This window comes from Castor canadensis, chromosome 7 (assembly GCF_047511655.1).
Source record: "Castor canadensis chromosome 7, mCasCan1.hap1v2, whole genome shotgun sequence".
Lineage (NCBI taxonomy): Eukaryota > Metazoa > Chordata > Mammalia > Rodentia > Castoridae > Castor > Castor canadensis.
In genome coordinates, this window is record NC_133392.1 from 6,118,244 (window position 1) to 6,141,100 (window position 22,857).

At 45.3% G+C, this 22,857-nt stretch overlaps 1 protein-coding gene across 10 annotated transcripts in view; it reads left to right on the forward strand.

The window, feature by feature from the left end:
* Positions 1-22,857, forward strand: part of C7H10orf90 (chromosome 7 C10orf90 homolog) — a 241,458-nt gene that overhangs the window by 117,105 nt on the left and 101,496 nt on the right. Inside the window, exons 1-2 of one of the 10 annotated variants that reach the window (XM_074078062.1) lie at positions 15,588-15,697; positions 16,051-16,233. The exons of 8 other annotated variants lie outside the window; for them this stretch is intronic. In XM_074078062.1, coding sequence (XP_073934163.1) covers positions 16,209-16,233 — 25 coding nt within the window. In that variant the 5' untranslated portion in view covers positions 15,588-15,697; positions 16,051-16,208. Of the gene's footprint in view, positions 1-10,491; positions 10,558-15,587; positions 15,698-16,050; positions 16,234-22,857 lie in introns of those variants that run through there. One more of the 10 variants, XM_074078070.1, reaches the window with a different exon arrangement.

A 22,857-nucleotide genomic window follows, 5' to 3' on the forward strand; every position in this document is an offset into this window, starting at 1 on the left:
CAGGACCAGTTTCTGGCGGCAGCTCAGCTGGCGATGTGCCTTATGCCATCATATTAAATATTTCATGGTGCCTTGCTTTGGGTTTTCCCTGGCCCAGTTAGCACTTAGCTTTGCTTTTAGTTATGTTTGGAGGAACCCTTTCATTGTGGTGTGCTGGGAAGCCCCATCTAGAATAAACAGAGGTAGAAGACAGGGGTCCAGAGTATGGGGTTGCAGATACCCTGACTTGGGTTGGAATTTCTCTCCCTCACTTGGATGCTGTGGGATATGGAGCCGGTTGCGCCCTTCTCTGAACCAGTTTTCTTACATGTTAAATAGTTAAGAGAGAAAACAGAAGAATACATTTTAACCATGTGTGGCAACTGGAAAGCCTCTGTATACGTTTCCAGCCATGCTGTAGCAACACCATAGAAAGCAGGAGGCTCACATGACAGAATCAGTTGACCCATAGTTCTCGAGGCTAGAAGTCTGAGATGGAAGTGATGCCAGAGTCGGTTTCTTTGTAGACCATGTGTCTGACTCATGGGCAGTCTTGGGGTTCCTGGGCTTACAGAGCATCACCCCATCTGTGCCTGCATCTCTACACATCATTTTTCCTGTGTGTCTGCCTCCACATTTTCCCTTTTGATACACTGGTTGTATTGGCCTAGGACCCATATAACCTCATTTTAACTTGATCACTTCTATAAAGACCCTGTCTTCAAGTAGATATGGTGGTTCACAGCTATAATACCATCCCAGTTCCAGGTCAACACAGGGGAAGAAGTTTATGAGGCCCCATCTCTATGAAAGCTGGGTATGACGATGTGTGTCTGTCATCCCAGCTGAGAGGTTATCATAAACAGAAGAATTGCAGTCCTGTCATAAATGCCTAAAACAAAATGGGCTGGGGGCATGGCTCAAGTGGTAGAGTACCTGCCTAGCAAGCACAAGGTCCTGAGTTCTAACCCCAATACCCCCCACCCCCACAAAAAAGACCCTTTCTCCAAATCTGAGGTGCTGGCATTAGGATTTGAGCAAAGGAATTTTGGAGGGACACAATTCAACCCATAGTAACATTCAATAAACATTATCAATTTCAAAACATTCAATAATACACTGAAATCTGGGGAATCACCTCCTGATGAAATGGCAGTGTCTCTGCTGGGCCACAGAGAACTCAGTAGATAGATAGGAGGTCATGTCTGTCAAGCCAAAGCTGCAGGAGAACTCAAAAAAGTGGTGAAAGAGTCAAGACTTAATTTTTCAGGAGAACTACCTGTGACCTCAGACGCAAGGCTTTGTGTTCACTGGCCACACACCTGCGGGGACGCTTCACTCTGCTGCCTGTGGGCAGAAGCTATCTCTATTGGAGATGTTTCATTTTCAGAAGAGCCACATAGCCGGCTGAGTTTCTGGGGTGGGGGGCAGGTTGCTAGGCAACAGCATTCTCATTTCCTGAGAAGGCCACAAGCCATCCTGTCCCCCTTGTCCAAACACATCTTTTTAGGTAAAGGATACATTTGGACAACTGATGACGATTTACAACTTCTTTTTTCTGGGGGAAAACGAATGTATGTGCAATGTATGTGCTACATGAAGCCATCCTGTTGGAAATGGCCTGACTAACATTTCCCTGGCTATTTTTCTTTTGGAGTTGGGTTTTGAGCATCAGGGAGAGTTGACTTTGGTCTTCAGTAGCAGAAGCGGAGGTTCAGGACCTATGGGCTGTGAAGTATAGGTGTGATATCAAGTCTGCTCCTTCTTTACTTTCAAATTTCAAGTGCTAGTGATAAAAAAGCAATTACCTGTTATCTTCTGTTGGAAAAGAAGATAAACACCAAACCCACTTACAGTCCTCTTTATTTTTACTGTCCTGTGTTTGTTTTATCTCAGGTATTCCTTTTGCACGTTTGTAGGCATGGGCAGAAGAGTGGTTGAATTGCCAAATTCAGTCTGTGGAAACCTTATGTTTTAAGGAGAAACAAAAGCCCTTAGTGACCAAGCACCCAGAGCCTCTAGGCCTGGCCAGGCCTCTCCCTGTGAAATTTTCAAGGTTTTTTGAACAGAAAACATTTTTATCAAACTTGGGCAGAGCTGTGAATGAATTCAAGAGCATTCTTGTCTGTAAAAATTCAATTGTAGCTTTACTCACAAGCTTGTGGTGCTGGGTCTTGGGGTTGAGAGCACAGGACAAAGACCTTTTGCTTCTCTGAGGCCAGTTATAGTGAAATGGTACCGTGGGTTTGGAGGCAGCAAGTCTAGCTTGAATTCCTCTTCCTCGCTGAGTCACCCAGCTACTCTGAGTTTGGGCTTCCTTTTCTTTCAAATGGGATCCTATGCCCATCAATTAAGTGAGTTGAAGACCAGAGGAGATGAGCAGGGTCCTTCATAAAGCCCAGGAAGTGGGGCAGCCTCGCCCTTCCTGAGGTCTTAGACAGCACCAAAGCCAGGGCTGAGCTGAATAGCCCTGCAGAATCTTCAGTGTTCTCCTGGCACTGGGAGGACTGCCTTCCCTACCTGCCTTGCTTCCTGCGGCCACCACTCTCCCCAAGGTCAAACTTATACGAAAAGCCCACATCCACATCCAGAGGAGGGAACATCTGTACCCAGTGGTAGAACTGATTATCCCAGACCAAGGAGGCCCACGGGTTCCCACTAGTACCCTGGACAGGTCTTTTGGGAAACCGGTTACGTGCACACGTGAGGGGAGCATCTCTTGGCTATGGCCTTCCTGTGACCCCACAGCCCTATACAAAGCTGGGCGTTTGTTCCATTTTGGTAGAAAAGAACTTTGGTTGTGGCCTACTAAGCATAAGGTTCTGAGTTCCAACCTCCTTCTGACCCCAAAACCAACCCAAAACAAAACAGAATTCAGTACAAATCAAGGTTCTGCTCCACCTGTCAGGTCATGATGGACTCCGCTCAACTTGTTCTTGGAGAAGAGCAGACATTAGGCAGGGATTCTAGCATTAGTGCTAGGCCTAAGCTGCCTGGCACCCTGGAGGTTCAAGAGCGGCTCTGCTTCCTACAGGGTTTTATGGCTTATTGTAATTCATGCTGTGTTCCCTGGTGAGAATGTTCAGGAAGGAAAAGCCTGGCTGACTAAGGCCGGATGAGTGCATTTCTCTGTCACCCTCAAAAAAAAGCACCAGATTTTGCCACATTTATTTGCAAAGGGAAGACCCAAGATAAAATGAAAAATTACAATTTTGTTATATACATATGTATATGTTAGCATCCCTGCTTCTGTGAGCTTAAATTGTGAATTCTTTTCTCAAGATTCCCTTCGTATCTGGGAATTTCAAACAATGAACTTGATTTATATCGAGACTGAGCACAACTTCATGTTTTACAATCTTGTAGCAGGAATCTTTAAGAATCAAGCAATACATTTGGGGATCTGTCTAAAAATTTCCTGGAAACAAAATGATGCTATGTGGCTCTTCCCATGAATGTGGTCTCAGATTGTTGTGGGATTCTCAAACAGAGACACAGGACACCAAGGCAGTTCAGCAGGAAGCAATGTTTTATTGTGCTGGCACAGACTCAGCGGACTCCTGACCAAAGGCTGAGCCCCAAGAACAAAGGGGTCTTGCCTTATATATTCTTGCAAGCAGGCTACAAAATCAAGAAGCAACACCTATCCCATATATGATTAAATACTATTTCATTGGCTAGCCTTTTCTCAGTGCTAAGTGACCTTTTTCATGTTCAGATTCTTTAAGTTTTATCTCCCTGCTATGCTGTCCCCTCCTCCCTGCTACATTATGAGAACACAGACCTGATTGCTTTTCTTCTGGTCCTCCTCCCTGCTACATTATTTCCCTCATTTGATGCTTGGACCCACCTAAGGTCAAAGAGCATCATCCCGATTTAGGGACTTATAGTTCCACAACATCATTATATGGGAATCCAATTTTCTTTCTATAGTGGCCTCCATAAGAGTCCTGATAGACCACAAAACCAGGGGAACCATGCAGGGTAGCCTCAGACATGCTCCCAAGACTAGACCCACCACTATTATCAGGGTTTTGAATCCACCCAAGGCAGAAAGCCACCTGCCAAGCAGACTGTTTGAGTCCCATCCTTTCCACACCTGTATGGATACATGCACCACCTTTCTGCTGGCAATTTCCCTTACTGTTTGACCATTGTCATCTATGTGGAGGCAGCAGTCTGATTGGTTGAATTTGCTATATACTCCCCCTCCTCAGCTAAAAGATAATCCAAGGCCAGGTGATTTTGATATATAGCAGCTCACATTTGGGTCTGTTGCTTGGTCATTAGCTCTAGGGCAGAGGCGACCTGGTTGGTAATAATTTCCACCACTGCCTGTAATCTAATGATTCTGTTGAGCATATATATAGGAGTCCGGTAACCCCAGCTCCCATCTGCACCCAGGTGGCTGGTCCATAGGTCTCGATAATCCTCTGGGAGGCCATTCATCTTTTCCCCATCTCTATTGGCCCCCTACCTCAAGGTCCCTTTTTATTCTAGGGCCCCAAAGTTTCAAAAAGGGAAACCCCCAACTGTTCCCCTTAGAGTTTGGGCAAGAGGAAGAATCCAGGCTAGATAACTCCTACAGTACAGCTTCTCTTCCATGTCCTAGGGAGTTTGGTATAAACTCGTTTCCCACATATCCAAAATAACCCATCTGGTGCCCTGCACCACTCTCGGTCAGAATTGGTGAGATTATTCCAATATTTGCCAGTCTCAGGGATGCCTCATAATGGGTTCACCTCCACAGTAGTAAAACAATTTAAGAGGCTGTCATTGGTTGAACAATCATGACATTGAGGACTGTTTTTTTGATGGGGGCAATGTCTAATACCATTTAGGCTCATCAGGCCACCAGATTAGATTAGTCCCATTCCAAGAGCATACCCTTTTACAAAGGCTTTCTCCCACCCATTTTTCATATCCTGGCACAGCTCTTTTGATACATTCTTCCCCAATTACTTCTGATGTGAGAATCCAGGTCTGAGGTCGGTTACTCTCTTGTCTAGTTATAGATTGATTCCACAATACAAGTTGGTAAGCATTTAAGCTGGTCCCTTTCCAAGGCCATTCCTCACTCAGGAGGGCACCTCCGCACACCCAGCACTTTGAGACATTTAGTTATTTAGCAATCCTTTCCACCAGGTCTATAAAAAGATTTTTCCTGTTGTTGGAAGGTCTGATCCTCTGTCTAATTCACTTCTGATTTTATTATACAGTGGCCCAGTGCTTTGATTGGCAGCTGGCCCCAGTCTGGGTGAGAGTACCTTTGACACTCGGTGTGCTCTCTCTAACAAGTTGTTCCCAAGTTAGGTCCTGGATTCCCCCACCATCAGAGCTTCCCCAATATCCCAAATAAGCCCAGCAGACCCATTCTCCCTGCTTTCCATGACAAATGTAGACTGCATTATTCCCCTTACTCTGGGACTTCTACTATCGCCTACCAGCAACCTTGCAAACCTGAGGAGTATATGAGCCAATGTAACATCCAACCTGTTGGTGGGTGTATGGTACAAAGTATGGCTATGTGGAGGTCCCAACAAAGGCCCTCTTATAACATTCAGTACATGGGGGAAACCTTGCAAGGACCAAATCAAAAGGTAAAAGTCCAAGTGTGTAGATGAAAGCAGGTGTGCATCCCATGTTTGAGCTTCCACCTGCATAGACTAGTCAGCTTCTGGAGTGACTAGAGCAGGGCTGTCTTCCCATTGTTCATGGTCCCTTGTTGTTTCCTGGGAAGTGGAGTCCTGCCCGGGAAGAGCATGGGCATTCCAGAGGGTGATCTTGCATGGTGAGAATGGGTCAGGGGTGCATTCCCACTTGAGAGAGGCTGGCTTTACTTGGCTGTGGTGTATCCAAGGAGCAATCTCTGCAACTTTAACTGCTGTGGAGTAGACAAAATAACAACAAAAGGTTTTAGTGGTTGGACATTCCATTCCTTTACCCAGACAGCATCTCCTGGTTTGTAAGGGTATGTGGGAGTTGTCAGGTTAATGGGAAGTCTCTCCCAGATCCAGTCATTGATCTTTGAGAGAATCTGCATCTGTTGCCCCAAGGTGAGGTCCCCTATTTCTTTGAGGTCCCCCCATATGCCTTTGATTAAGGGGGGTGGGCATCCATAAAGGACTTCAGAAGGTGAAAGCCCTATCCACTTTGTGGGACTAGACCATTATAATCCTCAGTAATGCTATGGGTAGTGACTGATCCTATTGCAGATGGGTCTCCTGACACAGTTTTCCCAACTGTAATTTTAGGGTTCTATTTATATGTTCCACTTTTCCTGAACTCTGGGGGCAGTAGACCATATGCGACTTCCAGGTGATTCCTAAGCCACTAGCCATCAGCTGCACCACCTTGACCACAAGGGCTGGCCCATTATCTGACCCAATAGACAGAGGTATTCCAAAATGAGGGGGAGATTTTCTTTAGCAGACACCTGGCCACCTCCCAGGCTTTTTCAGTCCATGTCGGGGAGGATTCCACCCATGCTGAGAAGGTGCAGACAAACACCAATAAATATTTGTGTCCTCGAGCTCGTGACATTTCAGTGAAGTTCACAGGCAGGTTTTCCAGGGAAGTTGGTCAAGCCAGCAGGAAGTCATCTATGTACTGAAGGAGTGTGCAACCATGGTGATCGGCTGACAAAGCTTTGAGGTCAGGTGCCAAGGCAGTTCCAAAAACAATGGGTGAATTTTTGAAACCTTGTGGCAGCCAAGTCCAGGCTAGTTGTCCATTTTCTCCAGTATTGGGATTTTCCAATTAGAAGGCAAAAATAGACTGACTCTGTGGGGCCAGGCAGATGCAAAAAAAAGCATCCTTAAGATCTAGGCAGGTAAAAAACTTTGCCTCTGAGATAAGACCTAAAAGTGTGTAAGGATTCAGGACCATGGGGTGCAGAGTAACAGTTCCTGAATTTACTGCCCAGAGGTCCTGATCTGGCCTGATATCCTCAGTCCCTGGTTTCTGGATAGTTAATAAGGGAGTGTTCCAGGATGACTAGCAAGGTCAGAGGATCCCATATTTTAGGAGTCTGTCAAGGTGTTTTTGAATTCTGACCTGGGCCTTGCAGGGAATGAAGTACTGTTTTTGGCTGATGGGGTGGTTCCTGGCTTTAGTTCCACCACTACAGGGGGCATGTTTCAGGCCAGACCTGGGGCGGGGGGGCTGTCTTCAGTCCATATACCTGGAATCTTGGAGGGAAACTCAAGAATCTCAGGAGGCCTTCCCTCAGGGGCACAGAGCTGCCATTCTTCTCATGCGACCATGAGGACTAGTCTTTGCCTCAGGTCCTCTCAGCTTTAAGGCTGCTATATCATCTGAATCAAAAGTTATCTGTGCCCTCAGTTTGCATAAGTCCCTGCCCATCAGGTCCACGGGGCAATCGGGGAGATAAAGGAACCCATGTATTTCATGACTCCCACCCAAGATTGCATTGTCTGGACTCTAAGAAGGGGCCATGGCCCTGGTCTCCTGTAGCCCCAATAATATTGTATGCTTGTGCAACAGGGGGCCCACTGGCTGGGTCACAAGTGAATGTTTTGAACCTGTATCAACCCTGAGATCGAGGGGTTGACCCCCTATTTTTATCTGGATCATAGGCTCCTGCAGGCCAGTAGAATGGAGCCCAGTTGTCCTATTCCTCCTCCTAGCCTTCTAGGGCTGCCAGTCCAACGTTTTCTTCCCAGGGGCCAGCCTCCCCATAGTCAGGTTGATATCTTCTCTCAATTTGGCTTCTGCCTCTGGTTTGGGGGGCCTTCTTGGAGTCCCTGGCCCATTGAGGACATTCATTCTTTCAGTGCCCTTCCTGATGACAGTAGGCACATTGATTTTTGCCCTAGTTCCTCCCTGGGGTGGGGGCTTCCCGGGGGCACTGATTGCTGTCCATGGTGATTGCCTCTGCCTCTGCCTAGATTAGCTTGCCAGGCCCACCTGACTGTTCAACAAGGGCTGCAGGAAAGAGGTCCACTTTCTTTTTCATCTTCCTCTCAGCCTTGTGTTTTGCCTCCTGATCCTGATTGACCAAAAACCTTTGTGGCCACCTCCAGAAGCTGGCTGGCGTTCATTCCAGCAAATCCCTCCAGTTTCTGCAATTTTTGCCTTATGTCTCTCTTGGCCTGGCCAACAAAAGCGGTGTTAGTAATCCGCTGGTTTTCAGTGGCTTCCGGGTCAAAAGGAGTATATAACTGGAAGGCCTCACACAGACACTCATAAACTGGCGGGCCCTTGGAGGACTTCTGATGTTTTACTCATGTTTATGGTCCTTTTTCTCTCCTTCTCATGTCCCCTAATAGTGTCTCCTGATAACATTTGAGTTGCTGGTAGTCTTGGTCATTATTAGGGTCCCAATGGGGATCCTCCTTCAGGAAATAAGCCCAAGCATAGGCTTGGGTATTTAAAGTGCCAGCAGGGGCATGATCTTCCAGCCACTTTAGAGCTCCCAACATTATTTGATACTGAAGAGTTATGCCATATAGAGTCAGAAGAAGATGTCAACAATCTGTCCAGGTGGGCTTATGAGTCTGGATGATGGACTGCACCAAATCAACCAGAGCCTGAGGTTTTTCCATGAAGGAGGGGGTGTGATGTTGCCAGTTGAGGAGGTCTGTGGAGGTAAAGGGCTGGTAGATGAATGTTTGCCCTCCTCCTTGTCCTGGTCATAATACATTGGGCTTTGGACCTCCCTCAGGGGCATCTGCAGGGCAGTGGGAGTCTGAGGAGAGAAGGGTCCTTGCAGAGACTGTTTGGATGCCCCCGACTGAATGGGGGATGTGGAGTGAGAACTGGCAGACTTGGAGTGGGCATTGGGTCAACAGGACTTAGGGAGGTCAGGGAATTTAGGGCCTAAATGACTGTCCCTTGGGCTTCCACATCTGATGTTAAAGGTGAGGGTTTGGAGCTGTGGCTGGTGGCAGAGGTGAATAAAGTATCATATAGGGTGGTGGTGTTTTCTCAGGTTCCTTGGCCAGTATAGGCTCCTTTGCTTTCTCCCTACACTTGGAAGTTGTGGCCACCCTAGTTACCATAATCCGATGGGCCTTTTCCAGACAGGGCCTTAGCCATGTGAGTTGGCTGAGAACAGCATCCTGCCAGCAATCAATATAGGGAAACTGATCTGGATGCCCAGGCTTCCCTACAATTACCCTATAAACTTCATTAACCATAGTTTTGTCTAGTGACCCTTCCGGGGGCCACCCTACCCTGAAAGTGGGCCAATCTATTTCACAAAGGGCCTTAAGCTTATTAGGAGTTAACTTAACTCCATAGTCTCCATTAAATCCCCTTTTAGAGTTCTTAACCATATACTCCAAAGGAGTGTTTTTACTCTGACTTCCACCCATTTCCTCTCATTACCAGATGTTAAGACAGAAACAGAGGGGTAGAGGTTTTGGAGAAGAGGTAAGGGGTCCTCTTCTCCAACACACAGGGAAGAACAATAGGTGCCTCTTATCTGTGACCTGGACCTAGTCGCCTGGCCAGGAGCTGCACCTACACAGGGTCCTCACTTGCTTCCTCTGTCTCTGGCTGCTCCCCTTGCTTTCTTTAGGTGTCTCTTAGCCACAGTGAGTCCATGTAATCCCTGGACCAGAGGCTTTGTTAGGGCTCACCCTAGACCATATGAGTTTGCCATGAACCAGCAGATTGGTACTCACTTTAGCTTCATAGCCAGGCTACATCTCATTCACACACATTCACACGCAGGCATCCAGCATTTCTGCCCTGCTCCCAGTGCCTAGGAGTCATGGTTTTGCTTTCGCTCAAAGTTACTCTGATGACTCTGGGATCAAGCTCCCCTTCTGCCACTTAGGGGTAGGCCTAATATTTGAACCCGGGTTCTTACCAGTCTGATGGACGGTGCTCCCCTCACAGCTTCCTGTGCCTCACTGGGTTCTGTTGTACATCCGAGGCCCTAACCCTGACTTGCCAGGAGGGTGAGTCCCTCCTTCGATCAAACTGTCCATTGGTACCTGGCGGATCACCTCTCCTGGAGGTCCAGGGGACACACCCTTGTGACAAGGGAGGTGAAAAAACACTGGCTCTGAATCCTGACTGAGCCCCCAGTAATGTTGCAGAATTCTCGAACAGAGGCATGGGGACACCAAGGCAGTTCAGCAGGAAGCAATGTTTCATTGTGCCGGCAAAAAACTCAGCCGACTCGTGTCCAAAGGCTGAGCCCCAAGAACAAAAGGGTCTTGCCTTATATATTCTGGCAAGCAGATTATAGAAGCAAGAAGCAACACTTGTCCCATATATGGTTACATACTATTTCATTGGCTAACCTTTTCTCAGTGCTAAGTGACCATTTTCACATTCAGATTTGTTAAGTTTTATCACCCTGCTATGCCATTCCCTCCCCCTGCTACATTATCAGAACACAGACCTGCTTGCATTTCTTCTGGCCCTCCTCCCTGCAACAAGATGACCTGAGCAAGCTGTCTCATCCTCAGTTCCCCAAGGAGCCAAGCAGAAAGTGGCTCCCAGGAAGAAGGTACTAATTGGGGTGATTGTCACCTCTACAGAGCCTGACCAGGGGAAACAGGAGCACAGACCCAGCACACCGCCACCTTCCCAGGACATAAGGTAAGCAGGAGCTTACTAAGTGTTTCCAACTTCACCAGTTTTTCCCCATTTTTCAGTTTTCTGAGGGGTAAGAGAAGCAGAATAAGGAAACAAACATGCAATTCATGTCCAGGCATTTGACATTCTTAGTAGAAAAGTGATGGTTATATGAACCCAGAGCCTTATCATCTTCCTTTCCTTTGGAAAAAAAGAGATGGAAGAGAGACGTCTCCATAGATGTCCTGGAATAGAGAACTGACCATGCTACCTTGATCTTGGTTTATGACACTGATGTTATTCCCAGAAAAGGAGAAATTGTGTCTCTTAAATGCTGGAGGAAACTCTGTTTTACAGAACAGATTCTTGGGACAGAGAATTGGAGAGAAAAGTGCCCAGCCACAATTATGAGAGCAGGCACTGTGCAATACCTGTGAATGACAGGTGTTGACAGCAAAGAAAATGAAATGGCAGAAAAGGGATGCCCAGAAATTCTTGAAACAAAAGCAAAGAAATAGTTTGGGTATCACATGAAGGGATTCTGAGGCCTGCAGTGGAAGCACAGTCTGAGAGTGTGGCTCAGGCAGGTAAATGCACCGTGACCTGGGCTGGACTGCTCCCTGGCTTGTGATGCAGAGGCCACTTGAGGAAGCTGGTCTAGTGGAACAAGAGACTTTCCTCAGGTTGGGGATGACATGCACTGGCAGTTCCAGAGCAGGGTGGAGGGAGGGAGAACAAATGGAGCATTCCTTTCCCAGTGGATTCTTGTAAGCCTTCCTCCTCCTCTTTGTAAATTCATGCATCTTGGGTTGTGGTTAAGCTGGTCCCAGTGCCTGCAGGGGTCCTGGTCCCAAAGGAAAGATGCCATCTGAATGCTGCACTGGGGCCACCCCCCAGCACTTGTCATTCAGCCCAGCTCAGCAAACATTTAATTAGCTTGGATCCCTACTGGCAGCTGCCACTTCCTAGCTTTGGCTATGTGCCAGGCACTTGTGCTAAGAGCTTTCATGCAGCAATCAGCTCTATGAAGGGAGTGTGGTGTACATTGTTCTCTCACAGACAGGACATGGGCACCCAAAGGTTCCCTTTGCTGAAGTCAAAGTTGGTCCTCCAGGGCTGAGGCCCTCCCTGTTGCCTCCTTTCCCAATGCCCAGGATTTGGCAGTGAGGACGAGGAGATAGTGGCTCCTGCAACAGGAGGGCTACAACCCATCCAGGGGGGCAACCAAACCATCACTACATTATAATGAGGTTGGAACACAGAAGAACAACTGGATTATTTTGTCTAGGGCCAAATCTAGAAGGAAATAGAATCTGAACTGATTCTTAAGTGAAATGACAGATTTCCCTGAGTTTGAAGAGATTTACTTCTATGTTCAGAGGACTTGGTGAAACTCTTACCTTGACTTTAAACTTCCTGGGCTAACATCTGTGTGACATGGCCAAGAGGAGGTTAAGCAGAAGCATGTTACCCAGAAAGCTAAGCATGAATCCTAGAACTCTGCTGTCAGGGCCCTGCTGAGTTTATGTAAGGTTTAACACTCAGCCATACTGGGTTTCCCCTCACTTTTCCTGAATCCAGACCTACTCACTGGTGGTTCATCTGGAGTGACCCCAGGACCAAAAAAACCCCCAGACCAAAGCCCAGAGAGGAGAGGATATCCTCACCAAGGCTTTTAGGGCCACAAGAATGATAAAGATGCAGTCAGAAAGCCAGGCACTGGGGGCACTAGGAGGGTGGCCTCAGATGTTGGTCTCTGTGTTCTCTGGGAAGGTCCCATTTACAAAGAAGATGTAATGACTGAGTACTTGAGACTGCCCAAGAGGATCATCACAAAGTTATTCACCATAGGGAGATGGAGCCATGGGTTAAAGTATAGGACATGAGAGGCTGGAATGGAAAGAGAGAAGCAAAACAGACATATCCCAGGCAGCCTGCAAGCACCAAGTAAAGGTGGGAGTCCATCCTAATTCCAGAACCAAAAATGTACAGGAATAGGGGTTTAGTTCCTCAATATGGGGTATGGGCTACCTGAGTTTCTATGTCACATCCACTAATAAACATCCAAAGGTACCTGTTTCCAACCCAATGAGGATAGTTCAATATTTGGTAACTCCATTTTATATTGGGTTGTTTGTCTTTTTGTTATTAATTTGTAGGGGCTCATTAAATATCTTTTTTATCTGCCCTTTATCAGAAATATGGTTTACAAGAAAAATATTTTATCACAGTCTGTGGCTTGCCTTTTTATTTTCTTAACAATATTTCCTTGTGAGCAGAAGTTTTTTTAGCTTTGTTGAAGTCTAATTTATACCCTCTATTTTTTCTTTTATGGTGTTAACTTTCTGGGTACTGCATAAGAAAACTGTGCATACTCATAATTCACAGATGTTCTGCTGTTTTCTTCTGAAAGTTTGAACTGTAGAGTTAGGATTGTGATTCATTTCAAATTGGTTTTTGTAAAGTGTGTGAGGTAAGGTTCAGATATACTCTCTCCCCATGGAATATCCAGTTGTTCCAGCACCATTATTTGGGAAAACTCTACTTGCTCAGGATGAATTGATCCTTTTTATATATTGTTTGACTCTGTTTGCTAATCTTTTAAGAATTTTTGTGTTTATGTCAAAATTCCTGTCTTCAGAGCTATGGGGATTTTGGGCCAGGTAATCCTTTGTTGTGGAGGGTTGTCCAATGCATTGTAGGGTGTTTAGCACCACCATGACTTTTACCTATTAGATACCAATAATACCCACTCCCTAGTCATGACATCCAGAAATGCCTGTGCATTCTACCAAATGTCTCCTGGGGGCTAGTATAACCCCCCCCAGTTGAAAATTGTTGGTTTGTGTTCACAAGGAGTATTTGATCTGTAATTTCTTTTCTTTTTTAGGTAATAACTATCAGGTTTTGCTATTAGAGTTATGCTGGCCTTGTCTGCTTTCTCAAATTTCTGTAGTATTGGCATCATTTCTTCCTTAAATGTTTGGTAGAATTCATATTTCCTGTAGGTGTCTGAAGGCTGCCTAGGACTCTTTTCCAGCCCATTCTGTCCTGACCTCATATTTTCTCATCTGCAGTGTAACCATCGGGTCTAGAGTTTTCTTTGGGCTGGGAAAAGGGAAGCTTTTGATAGTGAGCCTATTCTTTTGACTCCAAACAGTTCAACATAGGACTTTTAGGATTTTTGTTTCATCTGTGTCACTTCAGTAACATATTTTTTCAAGAAGTTAGTATATTTTTCTAAGTGGTTGAACTTGCTCACATAGAAAGAATTCATATTCCCTTATTAGCCTTTTCACATCCGTAGGCTCTGTAGTGATGCCTCTCTTCATTCCTGAAAATGGCTATTTGCATGTGTTTTAATTTTTTTCTTCATCTATCTTATTGTGTTTTTTTTAAGAATCAGCCTTTTGACTTTATTAGTCATTTTTACATTTCACTGACTTCTGCCCTTATTTATCTTATTTTATTTTTGCTTTTTGTTATCCATGCTAATGTATATAGCTCTAGTTTATTCATTTTCACTTCTTAGTAGTTGAATATCTCAAAGTTTATTAGTCTTTTTAAAAAAAATACCTTTGAAAACAATGATGCTATGACAGTTTTGTTTATCCCAGTGCAAATGTGTAGGCTTTAAAAATATGAACACAGCATTTCATTTAGTTTAAGATGAATTTTTATAGTTTTATGTTTAATATATCTGAAATTAGGATATGTATTAAAGCCAATGACATTTTAGGGTAATATTAGGAGCTTTTCCCCTTTCTTGGTGATACTTTAAAAAATGGAGTCCATGCTTGGTGGTTTATACTTGTAATCCTAGCTACTTGGGAGGCAGAGAGCTACTTGGGAGAGTTTCAGATGGCTACTGACCCCAGGCAAAAATGCAGGACATAATCTGATAAATAACTAAAGCAAAAAAGATGGGAGGTGTCACTCATGTGGTAGAGGGCCTCAGGACTGAAAAAAAAGTAAAAAAGTAGAAAAGTAAAAAAGGAGTACATTCTTATATTTATTGGAATGTTAGACTTTGTCGAAATGCTATGAAGAAAAGCAGGATTCCTACATAGTTTGGTGTTTTCATCTTCATACTTATCAGGTCATTTTCCACAGTGAGCAGATCACAGTCACGCAGGTGAGTTCCTGCTGCCCTGCATCCTCACCTGTATTTAGTGTTATTAGATCTTCCTGATCTAGTATGTGTGAAATGAGCTGGTATTATCATCTCATTTTGCATTTCTGTATTACTTTTGAGGTTGACGATCTTTTCAGTTGCTTAGTGACCATTTCTCTTTAGAAAAACACAGGTTTTGTCTGCATCTCTTTTTCCATTGGGTTGCTGGTCTTTTTCAAAGTAATTTTCAGGAATTTTTAATTTTAAAGTTTGATACTTTGTTACATAGGTCGCAAATACCTTTTCCTAGTTTGTACCTTAGTCTCTCTTCATGGTATTTATTGATCAGAAAATATTATAGCTGAATTTATCCAACTTTTGTTTAAGTGTTTGGTTTGGGAACTTTCTAAAGTTAGCCTTTCTTGTCCAGGATCGTGAAGGTCTTAACTATTTTAGCTATTTCTAACAGTTTTAATCTTTCACATCTAAGTTTTTAGATGATTGTATTTGATTTGTGGATTTGATAAGAAGTAGGGCTCCAACTGGGTTTTAAAAATAATGACTAATAGTTCCAGCGTCACTTGTGATGTTCGTGTCTTCGTTTTGAACTCGTTTTTAATGAATAATTTCCATGTCTGAAGACCTGTTTCTGAGTTCCCTTTTCTACAGTTCCCTTCTCAACAGTCTGGTGTTGTTCTTTTCCCTCACCTGCATCTCAAAATGTGGTATTTGCTAAGACAAATCCCCATTTCTGTGTCTGCATTTACCAAAAGGAGTCCCTGTCTAACCCGGTTTGACATTATCCCCTACCCCCACGCACGCGCACGCACGCTCACGCACGCGCACGCACAGCACGCACGCGCACGCACGCACGCTCGCGCACGCGCACGCACAGTAGGCCGCAGTCATTGGCCACAGAGCATCCCAGGCCGCTGGAGGCCCCTCCCCGCGGGATGTGCGACGGGCCCTCCAGGAGGACCGGACCTCTCTCCAGGCAGACGAGGCCAAGTCGCAGGCCCCTCCGAGCCCGGAGAGCGGGGAGGGGAGAAGGTACGAGACGCGCTCCGGCCACCAGGTTCAGCGGAGCTGCCGCGCGCCATCCACTGGGCCAGCTGTCCCTGGGCGTCGCTGACCTCCGACCCCAGGGCCTGGGAGGTTGCTATGGGTCCTGGAGGCCTCTCTTAGACACCAGCTTTGCTATTGCATGCTCAGCCCTGCTGGACCTGTTTCTCAAGTAGCCAGAGCTGCATTCCTTGCTCCCTCCATTCGCTGCTTTTTTTGTTTTTGTTTTTGTTTTGTTTTGGGTGGGACTGGAGTTTGAACTCAGGGCTTCATGCTTGCAAAGCAGGCGCTCTCCGGCTTGGGCCACACTTCCACTCCAGTTTCCCATGCTTATTTTGTAGATGTGGTTTTGTGAACTATTTGCCCAGACTGGCCTTGAACTATGATCCTCCAGATCTCAGCCTCCCAAGGAGCGAGGATTACAGGCGTGAGCCACCGGCGTCTGTGAAGACATCCCCTCCTCTCTGGGCCTTGGCTGGCAGCTTTCCTATATGATTTTATGCTTCTAAAACTCCCCCAGATTGGTAAGTGGTCTTGCGGTTCTGTTGTCTGGATATGTGGAAGTGCTAAATCTTGGGAGTTTGCTTTTTTTCTCACTTCTCTGATATGTGGCTTCTTAGGCTCTTCTCCTTCTGAGTCTGTTTTAGGGAAAGGCCATGCCAGGAGCTGGCAGAGAGCGGTCATTACTGAAGTTCATGCTTCATTTCTCTTCTAAAGTTCAAGTTTTTGAAACTTTCTTTGTTTTGTCATTCTAGTTTCTGATAAGCTGGTACTTATTTTGTAAACAAGAGTAAAAGTGTTGTCTTATAATAACTGGTATCATTAATTTTTTTGAGAATGCTGTATGGCATTTCACAAGGACAGAGATTTTTCCTATCTGTTTTGCTCATTGCTGTGACCTCAGCGTCTAGATTAGTGCCTGGCCCTTGGTGGATACTGTACAAATACTTATTGCAGAATCAGAGAAATGAACTTTCTTGGTATTTCCACATGCCAGGCAGCATGCAAAGGGCCTTCCCTGCAACAGTTCTACAAAGTAGATGTCATGATGCCTGCCTCACAGATAGGGAAGCTGAGGGATCAGAAGTAAGGTCCAAGCTGAAAACTTAAGAAGTGCTCAAGCTGGATTCAAGACCATGTATATGGAACATTAAAGAATGTTCCCTCAGCCCCCAGATCGTCATGCCTCTGTCACCGATGGCACAGGGATGTGAGATATTGTCTGATGGGAGTCTTGAGACATCACTTCTGTAATTACTCCAAAGAAGTAATTACATGGGTCAACAATCCCATGAAAAGATGCTCAACTCTGTCAGTCATTAAGGAAGTGAAAATCGAAACCACCATGAGCTATCACTTCACATCCTCTAGGATGACTGTGGTAAAAAGATACGGACAATGATGAAGTGTTGGCAGGGATGGAAAAGAATGGAACCTTCATGCTGTTACTAGGAACATAAAATGGTGGTCACTTTGGAAAGCAGTTTGGTAATTCCTCAAAAATTTAAACATATGCCCCAGTACTTTTAATCCTAGGCACACCAGTGCATGCCCACCTGAGAACTGGGAAGCGAATGCTCATAGTAGTATTTTTTGTGATTACTAAAAAATAGACACAAACTGAATGCTCATTATAGATGTGCAGTGTGTAGTTTATCTGTACAATGGAATATTCTGCTATGAAAAGGAATGTGTGCTGCAGCATGGATGAACCTTGTAAACACGATGCCAAGTGAAAGAAGCCAACACAAAAGGCCACATATCACATAATCACATTACATAAAATTTACCCAGAACAGGCAAATCGGAGAGAGACAGTATTAGCAGATGCCAGGGACTGGGGTCAGGAGGTCAGGGGAAATAACTGTTAATAGGAAGGGAGATTTTTAAGGGGGCCTGTGGAAATGTTCTGGAATCACTGAACCGTACACTTTAAAGAGAGAAGCTTTATGGTGTCTCAAGAAAGCTGGTGTTTAAAAAATGTAATAATCAGTTGGAGAGACACACAGACACAAAGAGCATGAGAAAGGGGAGGGAGAGAGGAGGGAGAGGAAGGGAGAGCAGGAAAAAGAGTTGACGCAGCTGGAAAGGGTTGGAGGAAGAATTGACCTCAGAGACCTGGGGCCCTTATTAGGCTTGATGGAGTGAGCCCCTCTTGGGCCTCCATTTCCTTTTTTGTACTGTGGTAGGTGTGGATATGTCCTACACCCTTACAGGGACAGTTTCTCCGGTTCTTGTCCCAGTGTTGGGTCTGCCATGCAGCAGGTGGGGAGAGTAAGGACCCAACAACAGCAGCAGAAAGCCCAAAGACTCCAAGGAAGACCCACTGGGGAGAGTGCACCCTGGTGCTAATTGTCTCGCACAGCTGAGAAGCTGTTGGAGTGGTCTGTAGAGGCTACTCTGGTTTTCTAAGTAGGCATACTGGCTGATGGCAGGAGTGTGGGCAGGCATCTCCAACTCAGGTTTTCCTTTAACACTATGCTCTCGGATACAGCCCAGTGACAGCAGCTCTCTCCCCAGACCCCTGATGTGCAGTGTGCAGTTAATGGTTCTTATAATGAGAGATTTACAGCTTGGGCCTTTCAGATGTGGCACCAGCCTCATTTGTCCAGCTCATGGCAGAGCCTGTAATCATCTCTGTGGGCTCCAGCTCCAGGAACCAGACTTGCCTCTCTGGCCAATTCAGCTGAACAGACAAGAAACAAAAAACCTGTATGGTCCCACAAACAAGTGCCACGTTGCTCCTTGTAAAAGATAGGAAATGCATACTGACATCTTATGAAAATCTTTTTGTGTCTTGTTTCTATAATGAATCTTGAGCCATCAGGTTCTTTTGGTCTCACTGGAGTGTGTACTTTGCAGCAGGAGCAACGTGGCCACTGTCGTCCACCTGAGGGCCTCAGTTTCTGACAGTTCTGACCTGCACGGGTGGAGAACATCACCTCTGAGCGCGAACTGCTCCGTGACTTTCAATATGGTGTGATAATGATTCTTGTTTGGCAAGCTTGATAAGAGACAGCAACATAATACAGATGAGGCACCTTCCATTTAATAAAGGAAAAGAGCTCAAAGGGAAATTGCTGCCCTCTCCCACACACCCTCACCAATGTCCCCACCACCTCCTGGACCAGCCACAGTGGATAGGCAGTATGGCAGAGCTCTCCATTGCTCTGTAGCCCCTGTACAATGTTTGTGTCACAGATAGGGATACTGAGCCCAGGAGAAGAGCTGATTTGCTTAAAATCAGAGCTGAGTGGCCAGGTGGGATCTGGAACCCAGTGTTCTTGCTGCCTGTCTAGACTTGCGAGCATATCATGCTGTGTCCTCATGAGGCCAAAGGAATGGAGACAAATTTCTCATCTTCCAACTTTCCCCACAGCTCCTTCCTGCTGCTCAAGCTGTAGCCCTCTGCTTAGGAAAGGTACAGTTTCTCAGGAAATGGCACAGAACTCTTGGTATCCACACTGGAGTTGTGGTTTTCTTTTTGCAAGGTGGATGCCCAGCACTGTGGAATCTGTCCTGCAAAGGAAATGTGTCTATGTGTCTAGTCCCTTTCATGTCAAAGTTCACACTGAAGGTGCTTGGGTTATACAACAGAGGAGGCCTGTGCTCAACTGCTTACATTCACGAAGGCCTTCAAACAAGACCGTGGATTGCATCTCCCCCTCCTCTATGGCTATGTAGAGAAAAAAAAAGATGACTTTTAAAAGATGGTTTTAAGAATATTACTAAAATGATCTATGTACCTATCTATCTCTTTCTCTAACTTATCTTTCAAAAAAGGACTCTAGTTCATGCTAAGAAAATATTATAAAAAAGACCAAGACAGAACCACAGAATGAAAGGCAAAAGGGAACCTACAAGAAAGAATGGCAAGTAGGGGCTCAAACAGATATCTGTATCTGTGCTTAATGCAGCATTAGTCACAGCAGCAAAAAGGTATGAGCACCCCAAATGACTATTGACAGATAAATGGCTAAGCAAGATTTGGCCTGTCCATCTGATGAAAGGACACTCAGCCTTAAAAAGAAAGGAGAATTCTGGCACATCTATAACCTTGAGTACATTATGCTAAGTGAAATAAGCCAGTCCCAAAAGCCAAATCTGTATATTCCCCTTATATGCAGTCCCTCGCGTAGTCAGATTCATAGGGACAGAAAGGAGAAGGTGGTTGTCAGGAGGGGAGGTGGGAATGGGGAGTTAGTGTTTGATGAGGGCAGAGTTTCAGTTTTGCAATATGGAAAGAATTCTGGAGGTAGATGGTGGTAGTAGCTTACAACAATGTGAGTATGCCACTGAACCATGTATTTTAAATGACAAAGATGGAGGATCTTGAGTTTGAGGCCAGCCCTGGGCAAAGTTAGTGAGACCCTAAATACAAGTTGGGCATCAGTGGCTCATGCCTATAATTCTAGCTACTCAGGAGACAGAGATCAGGAGGATTGTGGTTTGAAGCCAGCTTGGGCAAATAGTTCGTGAGACCCTATCTTGACAAAACCCATCCCAAAAAAGAGTTGGTGGAGTGGCTCAAGGTGTAGGCCCTGTGTTCAAACACCAGTGTTGCAAAACACATAAGACAAGTTTGGGGGCATGGCTCCAAATGGTAGAGCGCTTGCCTGCTATGTGCTCCAGATTCTGGGTTCAATTCCCAGCACTGAAAAAAGAAACACTGAGATGGTAAATTTCACATTATGTGTATTTTATTGCAATTTAAAAACAACACCCCAAGAGAAAATTGTCCAAACCATATTGCACTGAAAAGACCACTCTGTGTATCTCATTTCCCTATTAGGCTGTGAGCTCTCCAAATGTAGGGGCTCCTGAGCTCTGTTCATTTTGTAACCCCAAGACCTCAATGACATGAGAGATTGTGAAAGAATATTTGCTGTACCGGTGAGCAGGCCTCGCAGTGGACAGACCTCTCATATATGGTACCATGTTGGTTGTCCTCATAGTCTTTGAGGCCAGTGGCCTTGCCATGTCCTGCAGGGGAGACCCACATTCCAGCCTCATGAAACAGAGCTGGATTCTCTGCCCTGGACACCAGTGGCTAGAGGGACTTTGCTTTAAACTCCAGAGGTCTCAGTCAGCCAGAGCCCCCAACACTGAAAAATCCAGTGGGCAGATGTTTAAAATGTCTTTATTACGTACATAGTTTTTGAGAGAGAGGACGATTATATGTTAAGCTGTGAATAAGAACATTCCATTTCTCTGAGGGCTCATTATGCATCAGCACTATGCAGAGCCCATGGAAACCCTTACTTAATTCACTTAATTGTTCCCAGCCCCACAAACACATGCCTTTCCTCCTCTTTCACAGGGATCCAGAAGTCATGTGGCTTGTCCAGTGTTAGAATGTGGTACTCCAAGTGTCTCCAGAGCCAGATGCTCAAACCCAGGCTTCATTTCTACTTTCCTTGCAGGCACTGATTCTTAACATGGCAGTCTCTCAGCTGAGAGCTTTTTGGAGGGTTACCCTTGGCAAGCACCTCAGCTTCCTGTAAAATGTGGATGATAAGTGTTAGGAAAAATGCCGCTCACAAAGAAAGCTCACGAGAAAAGTCCCACGTCCATAGAGCAAAGTTTAATGGCAGGCCCAAACTGCCAGGCTGGCTGGGGGGAAAGATGGCGCAGCAGCGAATCTGGGCCAGGCATGGCTTTTACGAGAATGGGAAGATTAAGGAAGTTAGCGCATGCACAGGAGTCTGTGGTAGGGGTGGGGCTGTCTTAGAGCGTGGGAATTTGTTTAAGGGCAGGGCTGTCCTTGGAAGTTTCTCAAGTGAGGTCTGAGGATAAAATGGCCACCAGTTTACAAATGGTGACATTATTGTTCTATCATTCCCCCATTTTTTCTTTAATAATGATGAGGGTAGGGGCTGAGGATTGGGAATTGGGGCAAAGCGTCAGTCTCTTAGCTGCTTCCTGCTGGTAGGGGGTGTTGTATGGAGCAGGATCCTCAGGCTCCAATGTCCTGGTGGGGGCCCTCATAGCAGTCCTCTGGACAGTTTTGGAGAGATTGATATCCCTGGAGGTACAACTGGTTAAACTTTTGATTAGCAAGCGCAGAAGGAAGGGAACACAAGGGAGGAAGCTTAAGAATAGGAGAGCAAGAACAAAGGCATCAGGATGGGCATTGGCCAGGAGAACCACTGTGAGATGTTGTTCCCTAGACAATTTCAAGAGTCCTCCAATTTCCTTCTCCGTTTTTTTTTTTTAACTGTTCCTTGAGATGTGCTGCCATTTGGGGATCCCATTGAGCTTGACAGCAGTGGGTGTCATGAGAATGACCAGATGAGGGCTGGTCCACTGAAGTCCCAGTGGAGAGGGTAGAAGATCCCTTTTGGAGAACAAGATGCCCTGGTTTAACAGAAATTGTTATAGGGTGGGGAAGGATCTGGTCTGCATGCTCTCTGAGAAGTTCCCTGAGAAGGTTAAGGTAAGGCAGGTAGTCAACCAGAGGAGCAGAGTCTGTTGGAGGCAAGTTTTCTAAGAGAAATGGGTGGCCATACATTATTTAAGACCCAAATAGGAATATTAGGAGGAGCATTAAAAAGGTGTCTGCTAAGGGACTGCATACCTAGGGATCTAAATTCTGTAAAATCCTGTAACTCCCAAGAAAGCTCTAAGCTGCCTTATGGTATGGGGAGGGGAATGGAAAATTAGGTTGATGCATTTATGACTCAGGGAGTGAGTTTGTCCCTTTAAGGCCACGCCTAGGTAGGTGACCTGTGGAAGGCAGGGGCTGTCAGGATTTAAATGTAACACTCATGGATAAAAGAGAGCTTTAGCTCATTATTTCATATAAATCAACACTTTTAACTTTCTAAATGTTTGTACCATATTTAGATAAAGTATAACATAACACTGTTACAAGGTGGTCATTTAAGACATATAAGCAAATATGTAAATGAACTCTGATTTAGTCGTACTTAAAGCTTGACAAGATCAGCAGAAAACACAAATAATTTCTTTGATAAAGTCTTTTTCTGTAACAGTTTTTTGTAGATGTTACTCAGAGCAGAACAATATTAAGATAACCTTGTTATTTTATAAACATAGAAAATTTTATTTTAGTTTGACATGACCCTAAAAATCTTTTAGGCAATTCTTAGATTATAGTCAACTTTAACTTTATCACACAACAAAGC